We start from the raw sequence: 15,055 nt of genomic DNA, 5'->3' as shown, positions 1-15,055 counted from the left end.
GTAATACAATACAATACGATACGATATTATACATTGCGATATGATATGATATGATATCATACGATACAATACAAAACAATAAAATACAACAAACAGAAATCCCATCTTTCACATGAAAGACCCTCTTTGTGCTGCAAGAATCCATCTATCTCTCTATTTTGACAATGTTTATTTTTCGTTTTCTTTTTTTCTTTTTTCTTTTTTTTAATTCTGTTTCATGGCCATGTGAACAAAATATTTCTTGAAATGTTGGTGAAACGTTTTCACAACACTCATTATGCTAGACTGCTGTTTGTAAAACTTCATACATGATAAAAAAAAAAAGAACATACTTATACATATTCATGCATGTATGTATGTATGCATGAATGTATGTATCCAGTTTCCCATGCTTTTTTTATGACATGTATATATAAAGTTTGGTCATCCATCTCTCTAAATTAGAGTTCTGCATCACTGTGGAAGACAAGTATGTAAGACTTAGATTTCTCTCTGCGCTATATAAATTATAAATACTTCCTTTTTCAAATCATATGTGCATGTAGATTTATTGTCAGCTGGTGATGTAACTTTGCTATTTTGATTCTAACGTACAAGTTTTCAAAGAAAGGAACAGTCTTTGAAAATCAAATAAATAAAAACAGTACCCTTCAACAATGGCAGCGGCGACGCTGTTCAGCTTCAGTTTCACCTGAGCCAGTTCGTTGGCCAGCCCGATATCCACCGTCAGTCGACGATCCTTCTCCTTCTCCCTCTCCTTCTCCTTTTCAGCCTCCATGCCTACTGCTGCTGCTGCTGTCGCCTCAACAGAGGCCGCCACTGTGGCAGAGGACGCTGGAGGTTGTGGCTGCGGCTGCGGTTGTAGCAGTGGTGGTGGTGGTGGTGGTGGTGGAGGGGGAGGAGGTTGTGTCCCCTGGTCCCAGTCGAAGGTGATTCTGGCGGCCGTGCCACTGGCCGAGAGGATGATGATTTCGTCACTGCCGCACACATGGAACACAAGGTTTGGAGGTGTTAACCCCCTCGACTGTGCTGAGGTTTGGTGATGAGAGATCAGCGTTGGCGTGATTTCTGTGTGCAGTTACTACTTGCTGTGTGCTCTTTAATGTGTTGTGTTGTGTTGTGTTGTGTTGTGTTGTGTTGTGTTGTGCATTGCACTGTATTGCACTGCATTGCATTGTATTACTCTTTTGTCACAACAGATTTCTCTGTGTGAAATTCTGGCTGCTCTCCCCAGGGAGAGCACATCGCTACACTAACACCACCCTTTTTTTTCCTTTTTTTTTCTGCCTCTGATTTTTTTTTTTTTTTTTTTTTTTCCTATCGAAGTGGATTTTCTACAGAATTTTGCCAACCCTTTTGTTGCCATGGATTCTTTTACGTGTGTTAAGTGTATGCTGCACACGCGACCTCGGTTTATCGTCTCACACAAATGACTAGCATCCAGACCACTTAAGGTCTAGAAGGAGGGGGAGAAAACACTGGCGACTGGGATCTGAACCAGTGCTTTCAGATTCTCTCGCTTCCCAGACGGACGTGTTACCACCAGACCAACACTCAACATGCACCGACTGCTGAGATCAGCATGGTGTGATTTGTAAGTGCAGTTACTACATACAAAAAAACGGTCAAATCGCACAGGTGAACAGGCGTGTCAGTTGTTGATCACCCACCAGATGGAGGTTTGCTCCTCGTAGCCCAGCACAGCGTGACAGTTCATGGAGCGCATGTGTGAACGGATCTCTGTGCGGATCTCACTCCACCACATGTCCCTCGTCTCGGGCTCCTCTGTGGAAACAGGTACAGGTGTCTTTGTTAGTATAGAGACAGAGAGAGAGAGAGGGAGAAAGAGAGAGTTTGTGTGTGTCTGTGTGTGTGTGTGTGTGTGTGTGTGTGTATGTGTGTGTGTGTATGTGTGTGCCTGAGTCTGTGCTTGAGTGTGTGAGTGTGAATACTGTTTGTGTGTGTGTGTGTGTGTGCCTGAGTCTGTGTCTGTGTGTGTATGTGTGTGTGTTTTGTGTTTGTGTTTGTGTGTGTGTGTGTGTGTGTGTGTGTGTGTGTGTGTGTGTGTGTGTGTGTGTGTGTGTGTATGTGTGTGTGCCTGAATGAAGGAATTTTTGTTTAATGTCCCGTCACACATATCGGTGATTGAAGACATTTTGTAAAAGTATTTATGAATACATCTGAGTATTATCTGTTAGAAGGGGTGGGAGATGTGGATGAATGGAGGGTTTGGGGAAACTGGGCAAATGAGGGTCCAAAAGGGTTTGGGGAAAAAAAAGAAAGAAAGAAAAAAAAAAGGGTTAACACACAAAGAACAAAGTAAATACTGATTTCGGCTTCGTGTTAATCGTGGCGGGTAATATTCTGGTAGAAGAGCACCGCTCCTAAAGAGGCCGCCGGTACAATGGCTGAAGTACAGCCACGAACACAGGTCGACTCACAAATGGACCTTGTAGCACTCTCCTACCGAATCCACCGCACAAAAAACTCCGATTTCACGTCACCAAAACACAGATGAATGGGGAAACGAATCTGATGATACTAAAAAGAAAACAATAACAGTTAAAAGATATTATTTTATGGCAGAAAGTGTGTGCCTGAGTCTGTGCCTGAGTGTGTGAGTGTGAATACTGTGTGTGTGTGTGTGTGTGTGTGTGTGTGTGTGTGTGTGTGTGTTGGACTTGGGTGTGAGATGTGTGTGTGTGTGTGTGTGCATGTGTGACAGAGAGAGAGGGAAAGAGAGAGAGAGAGAAAGAGAGGAGCATACATACATCACATAAAAAAAACAACATACCATACACCATACAGCACAATTTACAATCATCCTTGAAAAAGGTCAAAACTTGACGGAAAAGTCAGATCTTTTTCTTTCTTTGTTTCTTTGTTATTTTGCAGGGGGGAGGGGGGAGGGGGGGAAGGTAGAGGGGGTCGAGTTTCTTGTTCAAAGAATCAAAAATTATACAATTAAAACACAAACAGAAAGACAGCTGAAAGGACTGACCAGGGTTATGGATCTTGTCCAGCAGTTTGACGGAGCGGGCAGACACCACGCTGCCCAGGCTGGAGATGAAGCCCACTGGGTACTGCCGCATCGTGAAGAACGGGAACTCCTGACAGCCCATCGTGATAAGGATAGTGATAATGATGATGATGATGATAATGATGATAATGATGATAGTGGTAATGATGTTAATAACACTGATGACAATAATGATAATACAAATAATAATAATAATGGTAATGATGATAGCAACATTAATGACAATAATGATAAGAAGAGAAAGAAAAATGATAATGATGATAATAATAATGATAAGAAGAAGAAAAAGAAGAAGAACTACAACATCAACAACAACAATAACAATAATAGTAAGCCCTTTAAGCAGTATTTCGGGGGGGGGGGGGAATGGGCTAAATAAATGTCCATTATTACAAATGATAATTATAATAATCACAATCTCAATCAGCAGCAGTAGTAGTAGATGTAGAAGCACCGTCAGTGGTAGAAGCAGCAGCAGCAGCAGCAGCACAGAATTTTGCCAGGGACAAAACCGTTTCTTGTTGTGGGTTCTTTTACATGTGCTAAGTGCATCCTACACACAGGTCATCAGTTTATTGTCTCACCCGAATGACTAATGACTAACAGTTGTAGTAGCAGTCATAGCAGTTGTAGAAGTAGTCGTAATAGTAGTAGTAGTAGCACTAGTAGTAGTGGTAGCTGATGTTGTTGTTTCAGCAGCAGCACTATCAGCAATAAAGCAACAGTGGTAGCGGTGACAGTTCTAGTAGCAGTAGTAGTAGTAGTAATAGTAGTAATCATAGTTGTAGTAGTAGGAGTTGTAACCGTACCAGCATCAGCAGTACAAACCATCATTCCACACAGACACACACACACACACACACACACACACACACACACAGCAAACAGAAAAAGAGCAACAACAACAAGAACAACAAACAGAAAACAAAGAAGTAGCAAGGCTAGCAGGAGTTGTAACCGTACCAGCATCAGCAGTACAAACCATCATTCCACACACACACACACACACACACACACACACACACACACACACACACACACACACACACACACAGCAAACAGAAAAAGAGCAACAACAACAACAAGAACAACAAACAGAAAACAAAGAAGTAGCAAGGCTAGCAGGAGTTGTAACTGTGCCAGAATCAGCAGCATAAATCATCCTTCCACACGCAGCATCAGAATCAGCAGCATAAATCATCCTTCCACACGCAGCATCAGTATCAGCAGCATAAATCATCCTTCCACACGCAGCATCAGTATCAGCAGCATAAATCATCCTTCCACACACAGCATCAGTATCAGCAGCATAAATCATCCTTCCACACGCAGCATCAGTATCAGCAGCATAAATCATCCTTCCACACGCAGCATCAGTATCAGCAGCATAAATCATCCTTCCACACACAGCATCAGAATCAGCAGCATAAATCATCCTTCCACACACAGCATCAGAATCAGCAGCATAAATCATCCTTCCACACACAGCATCAGAATCAGCAGCATAAATCATCCTTCCACACACAGCATCAGAATCAGCAGCATAAATCATCCTTCCACACACAGCATCAGAATCAGCAGCATAAATCATCCTTCCACACACAGCATCAGTATCAGCAGCATAAATCATCCTTCCACACACAGCATCAGTATCAGCAGCATAAATCATCCTTCCACACGCAGCATCAGTATCAGCAGCATAAATCATCCTTCCACACGCAGCATCAGTATCAGCAGCATAAATCATCCTTCCACACACAGCATCAGTATCAGCAGCATAAATCATCCTTCCACACACAGCATCAGTATCAGCAGCATAAATCATCCTTCCACACACAGCATCAGTATCAGCAGCATAAATCATCCTTCCACACACAGCATCAGAATCAGCAGCATAAATCATCCTTCCACACACAGCATCAGTATCAGCAGCATAAATCATCCTTCCACACACAGCATCAGTATCAGCAGCATAAATCATCCTTCCACACACAGCATCAGAATCAGCAGCATAAATCATCCTTCCACACACAGCATCAGAATCAGCAGCATAAATCATCCTTCCACACACAGCATCAGAATCAGCAGCATAAATCATCCTTCCACACACAGCATCAGTATCAGCAGCATAAATCATCCTTCCACACACAGCATCAGTATCAGCAGCATAAATCATCCTTCCACACGCAGCATCAGTATCAGCAGCATAAATCATCCTTCCACACACAGCATCAGAATCAGCAGCATAAATCATCCTTCCACACAAAGCATCAGTATCAGCGGCTCAAGGAGGCGTCACTGCGTTCGGTCAAATCCATATACGCTACACCACATCTGCCGAGCAGATGCCTCACCAGCAGCGTAACCCAACACACTTGAGAAAAAAAAGATAAAATAAAATTTTAAAATAATAAATAAATTGAAAAAATAGATAAATAAATTAAAAAAGAATTATAATAATAACAGTAAATGAAAACAAAATAAAGAGACAATAATGATGATAAATAAGCAAATAAATGTAAGACATGCCAACACACATTCACACATACACACACACACACATGCACAACAGATATGCAGCAAACATGCAGTTTCACAGATATGAAACACAAACAAATACACATAAACGTACACGAGCCCCAACACACACACACAAACACACACACATTACCCTGTACCCCCCCAACCCCCTCCACCACACGCTCATTTCTAGGCTACGCTTCCACACACAGCAGTCACAAAAACAGCAAAAAACAACAACAACAAAAAACCCAACAAAAAACAGAAAAAAAGAAAAAAAAGGACTAGCAGGAGTTGTAATTGTAACCAGCATCAGCAGCACACCATAAATCATTGTTCCACAGTCTCTCACACCAATCAGGAAAAGAGGGGAACAAAAAAAACAAAAACTAAACAAACAAAAAAAGACCCAGAGGGACGAGCCACTGACCAAGAAGTTGATGTTGTGCTGGTTGATGTTGTAGCGGGGAGGAGTCAGTCGCAATCCTGAAGCGGCAATGGCAGCAGCGGCGGCGGTGGGGGCAGGGGTAGTAGTGGTGGTGGTGAGGTTGATACCGCTCCCACTGTCCGCCAGACTTAACCCTGCACAGAGCCACACAGCCACAGGGGGTGTGGGTTGTTCTTTTGCTTTATTTGCTCATGACATATAGCATAGCATATTTGTTATGACAAATAACAAAATCATGCTTTTTTTTTTTTACTGACAAATAACAAACACAAGCAACAAATGATAACTGTACTTATATTCATTTCAGATAATCATCTTTGATTCAACCCTCTATCTACCCTATTTCTGCTTATATTCATTTCAGATAATCATCTTTGATTCAACCCTCTATCTACCCTATTTCTGCTTATATTCATTTCAGATAATCATCTTTGATTCAACCCTCTATCTACCCTAATTCTGCTTATATTCATTTCAAATAATCATCTTTGATTCAACCTTCTATCTACCCTATTTCTGCTTATATTCATTTCAGATAATCATTTTCAATTCAACCCTCCATCTACCCTATTCCCCCCAACTCACCACTTACTTATTTGAAAATAATAATAATTTAGTCATTTATATAATGCTCAATCTTGTGCAGAGACAAAACCAAAGCACTTACACACTAGTCATTCACACGCAAGCACAGTAATCATGATCATGACAGTCACAATCATGATGTATCTACAAGTATCTGCGTCAAATTAACTGTCATCATGATCATGGAAATCACAATGATGACATGTCTATATGTTTCTGCATCAAGTCACCGTAATCATGATCAAAGCAATCACAACAATGCCGTGTCTGTGTGTGTCTGTATCAAGTTAACAGTAATCATGATCACAACCACCACAATAACGACATCTCTATCTGCGTGTCTGCATCAAGTAAACAGTAATCATGATCACAACAATCACAATAATGAGACATGTCTACATGTGTCTGCATCAAGCAAACAGTAATCGTCATCAAAACAATTGCAATAATGACAAGTGTACATGTGTCTGCGTACGAGCACAACAACAGCAATAATGACGTGTCTGTGTGACTGGGCATCAAGTTAACAGCTATCATGATCACACCAACCACAATATTGACAAGTCTATGTGTGTCTAAATCAAGTCATGCACAGTTACTACGACCACAACAACAGCAATAACGACATCTCTATAATGTGTGCATCAAGTTCCATGACCCACCCCCAGGTGGCGACCCGGTCTCCGACTCGGACAGACGGCGGTTACTCCCGCTCCCGTTGTTGGCTCCGGCCATCCCCGTGGTCCTCACCGGCGACACCGAGTGGCGCTGGCTGGCCATCAGCAAGGGAGGCGACCCCGCCAGCCCTCCTTCCTCCGGACACGGCGAGCTGGAAGGAAAGGTCACAACAACCCTCTCCTCTAACTCCCCTGCCCCGTGGTTGGCCTCATGACCGTGACCCTGCCTCTGACCTTCACCTAGGCCATGATGGTGATGATGATGACCCCCTAGGTACCCCCACCGATCCTCAAAGCTACCGAACACAAACCCAGGGCTGCTGGAAATGACCGGGGGGGCCGAGGGGGGAGGGGACACGCCCCCGAACCCTCGCGACAACACCTTGCCAGGCAGGGTCAAGGGCGGGGAGGTCGCCAGCCCGCTCATGGAGCGGTGGTGGCCCTGGCTGTTGCAGCGCTTGCGGAACAGGTGATGATGGTGGTGGTGTTGGTGTTGTTGGTGGTGGTAGGAGTGATAGGGGTGATGGGCTGGGTGGTGGTGGGGGTTGGTGTACAGGTGGTGGGGAGGAGGAGGGGGGGAGAGGTTAGTGTGACCCGTGCCATGCAGGCTGCAAAAGAAGAAACAGAACAGAAAAAAGAGGTTCGCTATTTTTCTTTTCTTTTTTTTCTTTTTGGTCTGGCTGTGTAAGAGCAAAATAGGCAAACTCACACTGTCTCAATTCATTCCTTCAAGCTAGACTCATTCATGCATAATGGAACAGAGGGAAAAAAGTGCAACTGATTTTGATCGGGTGTGTGGGTGTGTGTGGGTGTGTATGTGTGAAAGTGCATGGGCATATGTGAACATGCACTAATGCATATGAGGTATTTCTACATGCGTGAATATGTACATACATGCATATATATGCTTTTGTGTTTATGTGTGTGTACAGGTACATGTGTGTATTCCCATGTACATGCATACATTTATGCAAGCATCAGTACATTTTTTTTCTTCTTAACTCTCTCAAAATAAGCAACAAAGCCTGCGCAAAATGAGCAAAGATTTCCCTTCAAGAACAGAAAAATTCAAGCAAGACCATAGCAATGAAAATGAACCCTTTGGTGGATGACTACATGCTGTGGCAGAACACACACTTCAGCATATTACTGATTAAAGTGACCACTGCAATCTGGAGAATGTTACACAACAAAGTCTATCGATCTTAAAATGCTGATTTTTAGACTGCTAATTTTAAATGACTCAATGTTTGTAAAGTGCTTACAGCTTTCAGATTGGTGCTATTCAAATATCCATATCATTATCTTTTTCAAAAAATGTGGTCACATATCTTGCTTATCAAACTCAACCTATGCTTCCATGTAAATCAAGCATCCCTGATGCCTTGCATAAGGAAAGGATGCTCTGAATGTTCAGTGAGCAGGTCCATGGAACATTCTGAATATTTCTAGAACACACAAACAAAAATTGTTAACACCCTCTTTGGGAGCTTCAGTCTGAAGGATTGTCTGCCACTAAGAAGAGTTTCTTCCCTTCACTACCACTTCCTGGCCCCGAAAACCTACACCGTTATGACTACAAGATACGCCTGCCTCTGTACTTGTGTCAGTTTAAAAGGTTAAAGGACCCCACAACCTTTTACAGCCACTGAGGCAGTGAACTCGTATCCACTGCATCTAGAGCTCCGCACAGGAAGGCGGGGCCCAATCCTTCCCTTCCGCCATTTTCACCTTCCCCAACCAACGTCAGGTAGCCATTCACACCTGGGTGGAGTGAGGAAAATCAGAGTACGTGTCTGACCTGAGGACACAACACCATGTAGGGACTGAGCCCTCACCACTGGATCTGAAGTCTACTGCCTTCTGACATGGCCTCTCCTCTTGTTTGTGTAGCAACACATGTTTGATGAGAATGTCAAGTGTTAGAGTGACCTTCTGAAGGTGGTCTAAGACCCCACGAAACCATGGTAAGCGAGTTCCTGAAGTCCTGAAGTCCCAAATGATTTTTTTTTTCTTTTTCAAAGTTTTTTCCATTGTGCATTTAAACCCATATCACATGCACTCGCTTTAAAAAAAAATGTCCTGTTTTTTTTATTTATTTAAATCAAAACATTTACCTTGTTGTTTCAACACAGACTCTCTTACCAATGTCACTTGGGAAAAAAAACCAAATCACGTGGAAAAAAAAACAAACAACAAAGTATACATCTTACAACTGCTTTGTCTTTTTCTTTGTCCTGTTCTTTACACTGCCCTATGTGTGTATCAATATCAGTTTTATCAAATTTACAGCAACTTGTTAAAAAAAATCTTAATAAACTAAAAATAGAACATTTCCAATATCACTTTGCAAAATCTGTCAGGCTTTTCCAACAGGATTAACTGATGTCTATTCATGAAAAAAAATTCAAGAATGAACCTAAAAATACTGACAAGACCTCTAAAACAACAACAGTTATAAAACAACACAAATAATGAAAACAACAACAACAACAACGACGACCAAAAACAACAGCTTGAACAACACCATAATGATTATGATGAAAACAACAGGCCTCCCCCCCCCAAAAAAAAGAAACAAAAAAATAACAACAAAACAATAGCTATGTTTGAATTAACAACTTCAACCAACAACAACGATGATGATGATTACAAAGAAAACAGCAGTTCCCCAAAACACCAACAACAAACAATAGCTGTATTTCGATTAGCTGTTTCACAGTGCCACCACCAACTGAGACCAGGGCCAACTGTATGAGCAATCACAGCAGCACTAGGTTTGCTTAGATTTGAACATTTTCTGAAGTCTGCGCTAATTCCATACACTGTGGAAAAAAAATTTAACGCCTAGTTGCTTAGTTTCAGTTTCAGTTTCTCAAGGAGGCATCACTATGTTCAGACAATTCCATATACGCTTCATCACATCTGCTGGGCAGAAGCCTGACAGCAGCACAACCCAAAGTGCTTGTCAGGCCTGGAGTGCTTGCATATCTATTTGTGCACCGACGGGCGCAATAGCTGAGTGGTTAAAGCGTTGGACTGTCAATCTGAGGGTCCCGGGTTCGAATCACGGTGACAGTGCCTGGTGGGTAAAGGGTGGAGATTTTTACAATCTCCCAGGTCAACATATGTGCAGACCTGCTAGTGCCTGAACCCCCTTCGTGTGTATATGCAAGCAGAAGATCAAATACGCACGTTAAAGATCCTGTAATCCATGTCAGCGTTCAGTGGGTTATGGAAACAAGAACATACCCAGCATGCACACCCCCGAAAACGGAGTATGGCTGCCTACATGGCGGGGTAAAAACGGTCATACACATAAAAGCCCACTCGTGTGCATGCGAGTGAACGTGGGAGTTGCAGCCCACGAACGAAGGAGAGGAGGAGAGGAGGAGATTTGTGCACCTATCTGAGTGGGTGCCTTTCACAGGACAACACTTTTGTCGCCAAGGGTTCTTTGTCAGTGCGCCAAATGTGTGCTGCACACGGGACCTCAGTTTATCATCTCACCTGAATGACTAGACGCTCAGTTTCTTTTTCCAGTCAAAGTTGGGAGAAAGTGGAAGAGAGGGATTCAAGCCCAAACCCTCATGGACAATGTACTGCCAGATAAGTGTCTTAACCATTCTACCACCCTGCTCCCCCTCCTATGACTGAATGTTTGAAGGCTGCTAAGATCTAAATCTACGCTAGTTCCATACACCTCAGAAAATTCTTATGAACACTATATGCGAACTCACTGCTGCTAAGATCTTAATCTTCACTAACTCCATACAAAATTCTTCATACCGAGCAAACTCAGCATTACAGAGATTGCTCATGCAGTTGACCCAGCCCTGAGCCACAAAGCCCAAAGGAAACATCCACTGTCAGGGACACTCTGTCGCACTTACATCAACACACATCAATACATCAAAACCATGTTGATTAGGTAAAAGTTATCCCACATGATTTTTAACGGCTGTACAAATTCAGCAGATGGGTGACAAGGGCCACAAGGGGCACAAGAGCCATGTTTTCTGCAGGAAGCTCCATCACCATTACCTCCAAAGTTCGTCTTGCTGAGCAGAACAGGTTTCTGGGAATTATTTCATATTTTGGCATCACAGCCTTGAACTTCATTGCTCTGTTGTACTGATTCTATTTTCCTGTAGTTTTTCCCCATTTAGCTACATATCAATGTCTTTTCCATTACAATGGGAAGTCATTTACAGCTTAGTCTTTCGTGAAGGACTATGACTCTCAAACTAGGAGGCAAGATTGCACTGGCTCTTAGTGCTGCAGCCTTGGGAGGTAGTTGGCCTTTGGGAACCATCCCAACACTGACCGTCCTAAAACCCTCTTGGCCAAGAGAGAGGGGATGTAACTTGGGCAAGACACTCTCCACTTTGATCAAACTCTAAGCCCAGATAGTCGGGACAGCAGTTACCTCCTCTGCTGTTCTGATGGTCATAGTCGGACATGTCTATCATACAAAATACATAACAAGCCTCCCTTTGTACATGGCATTCACAAAAATTAATGACTATGTCTATATGCTGCCATCCTCTCACTAAGCAAGCGCATAGATGGAATATCTAGAAAAATACACTGATATTTTTTTTTTTTTTTCTGGATATTATTCCATCAATATATATTCCATATATATATATATAGAGAGAGAGAGAGAGAGAGAGAGAGAGAGACTCATATATATATATATATATATATAGTCCATAATGTAGAGAGAAAAAAAGCCAATGAGCGAAGCAAATGACTGAAAATCAGAAAGTATCCTGTCTTTTATGTACACATGTTGAATGACTGTGTCTCGTGCACTGTTCATGTGTTTTATACCACAAATGAATTTCTCTTGTTGAGATAATAAAGTACTCTGTATTCTGTTGAGGATGAATGAAAAGATATAATAAATCACACTGTCATTAAATGTTCTATGAATAGCACTCTGGATAAATCCATTATCTCATGAATTCATGATCAAGGACAAATAAAGAAGTGGACAAATGACTGAATAGATTGATTAATCATCAAATAAAATTCTTAAAAACTTTAATCCACATATCATCAAGTTCAAATCCAACAGGGATATTTCTAACCACCTGTCACAAATTCGACCTTGATTCTGTTTAAGCACATTATGAATATTTAACAAAACTATGCCTCCAAAACCAGTGTCATATTTCATTATCATCACTTACTTCAGCAAGTAGAAAATCAACAGTAAAAACCTTTTTGTACAATGCCAGAGAAGACAGAATGACGCAGAACAGGATTTTGAACAAATTAATGTCAAGAATTATGTCACCTAAAGTTTGTTTTTCTTTAACTGTTCTGCCTAAAAAAATAAAAAAAATAAAAAAAGCATGATACAACAAGATAAAAATCCTAATTTGAACTACTGAAGCACAGAAATATGAATAATACGAAGCTAGTGAACCAAGCTAAACAAGGATATCTACATTCACAAACACACAATTATATATCTAAAGAAAACTGAAAATATAACATGGAAATACTATTCAGTGCTTCTAACTGTATAAAGGGAAGACCTACCCTGCACTTTTTTTCTTTTTTTTTTAATTCTAGGCTTTTCAGGGGTTTTTTCAGTTTTTTTTTGTTTTTTTTTTAATCTTCCACTGCTACATTTCTGTATGAAAAACACTCCTCAGCACCAAATATTTGAGAAATTAGACTCAACACTCTCAGTCACACCATTCGGTTCATTTCAAAAACAACACAGTGGACTTTTTCACTTCAAACTCGATCAAGGCCAGGAGGGAGGTTCATCAATTTCCCATTGTGCAGTCATGTTGGCTGCAGCTATCAAGCTTCCTTATACTGTGAAAAACGGTCCATTCAACATGATCCCGCAGTGTCCAACTAAAATCGCCTATGGTTTGTGAACTGTCCAATCGACTTAAGTCACCTGTGGCAGCGAGACTGTTTAAACGTTAATGTTTAGTACACACACACTACAACAAAAAGTGCACGCATGCAGCAGTCTTACTCATTATTTCATATACACATACACACACACAAAAACCCAGTGAGTAACATACCAGTCTGTACACAAGAAAAAACACAAACAAACTAATCTCTTGCAGTGAATGTTCCAGCAAAGACCCTATCCACACGGACATGTCATTACCACTGTTTCCTTCTTTGCAAGAGTTAGCCCCAAATTTTGGATTACGTCTCTTTGTTCTGAGCTGAAGAATGCACAACTATGGTAATGAGCCTCACTGACTGACACCGGATGTTCTGGCTAGACTCTGCTGTGCATGGGACATTTTTGTGAACATATGTAAAGCAAGTACAGAGAGAGAGAGAGAGAGAGAGAGAGAGAGATGATAAAAGAGACAGCTGTCCACTATTGCTGTTTGGGTCTGCCCAGTTTCATCCCTAAAGGAAGTGATGGAGAAAAGGTGCCGTCAAATGAGACGAGTCGATTTGGGGGGACAAAATAAAATCTTAAAAAATAAATAAATAAAAAGCAATCTACAGAGCAGCAAGACAAAATTCAAGTTACTCTAAATGGGTGCTCAACTCTGTCTTGTGTCTTCTAAAAAGGAGGAACAGTATGTGATTATGACTAAAGTGTAGTGACAGCCATGTCATCCTGTAGGGATTTCTCTAGCTTGCTATCCTTGGTTGCCAACTGTAGAGAAAGCCTTTGACCGAAGCAAGAAGTAATGGATGCAAAAAAGCCAAATGTTTCGATCACTGGATTTTTGAAAATCTGTGTCCTAGGTTCAAGCCCAGTCTTGACACTTGGTGCATTGAGGTTTGAGATTTTTTATTCAATCTCCCAGGACAACAGATGTGCAGACTTATCGGTGTCTGAGCCCCCTTTGTAAGTATACACTCACAGAAGATCAAAAATGCACGTTGAATATTCCATAATCCATGTCAGTGTTTGACTGGTTATGAAAACACCAAAATACCAATCATGATTACCCCTAAAAATGGGAGTATGGCCACATAAACACGTGGGTAGTTTCAGTTTCAGTAGCTCAAGGAGGCGTCACTGCGTTTGGACAAATCCATATACGCTACACCACATCTGCCAAGCAGATGCCTGACCAGCAGCGTAACCCAAAGTGCTTAGTCAGGCCTTGAGTGGGTAAAAAATATTCACAAGTGCATGCAGGAGTTGAAATCATGAACATAGGGGAAAAAAAAAAGATAACTGCAAGTAAGCAGCTTAGGAAAAAAATGGGAGTAGCAACCTCCCATACAGTAGAACAAGTCTGCAAGAGATTAGCTTCTTTCTTTTTCCTTTGATATTCCACACAGTCAGGAAACATTCCTGTAAAAAAAAAAAAGTGTTTCCCAACCAGTTCAACACACATTCTTGATAATACACACGGTCATACACAGTGCTAATCAAACACAACCCACATCTCAACAAAAAAACAAAAACAAAAAAAAAAGTTTACTAGAAAAAAAAAATCACTCAGTACACACTACAGCAAAAAAAACACTCACAATCATTATACATTTATCATTTTTATATCTAAAAAAAAGTCTACAAGAAATAAAAAGCATCACTTTAGTACACACTTACTGCAACAACAACAACAACAACAACAAAAAAGACTACACAGTCATTATACATTATTTCTATTTAAAAAAAAAAAAAAATAAAATAAAAAAATCAGGGGGAAAAAGCTATGATACAAAAGAGGTGCTGCACAGCGCCAAGGTGAGATTATCATCCACAGAAGACGGGGGAGGAGGGGACATGAACAAGGCACAAAGAAACAGAAAGTCAGTCAAAGCACT

The 15,055-nt window shown here is 41.3% G+C and overlaps 1 protein-coding gene across 1 annotated transcript in view; it reads right to left on the bottom strand.

The window, feature by feature from the left end:
* Window positions 1–15,055, bottom strand: part of LOC143286598 (C2 domain-containing protein 5-like) — an 81,968-nt gene that overhangs the window by 49,552 nt on the left and 17,361 nt on the right. Inside the window, exons 10-14 of the mRNA XM_076594230.1 lie at window positions 7,256–7,878; window positions 5,991–6,142; window positions 3,002–3,110; window positions 1,671–1,785; window positions 648–977 (exon numbers count right to left, since the gene is read on the bottom strand). Of these exons, the coding sequence (XP_076450345.1) occupies window positions 648–977; window positions 1,671–1,785; window positions 3,002–3,110; window positions 5,991–6,142; window positions 7,256–7,878 (1,329 nt within the window). The remainder of the gene's footprint in view (window positions 1–647; window positions 978–1,670; window positions 1,786–3,001; window positions 3,111–5,990; window positions 6,143–7,255; window positions 7,879–15,055) is intronic.

Source organism: Babylonia areolata, chromosome 10 (genome assembly GCF_041734735.1).
Source record: "Babylonia areolata isolate BAREFJ2019XMU chromosome 10, ASM4173473v1, whole genome shotgun sequence".
Lineage (NCBI taxonomy): Eukaryota > Metazoa > Mollusca > Gastropoda > Neogastropoda > Buccinidae > Babylonia > Babylonia areolata.
Note: the sequence above shows the minus strand (reverse complement) of the source record. Positions and strands in the feature narration are given on the sequence as shown.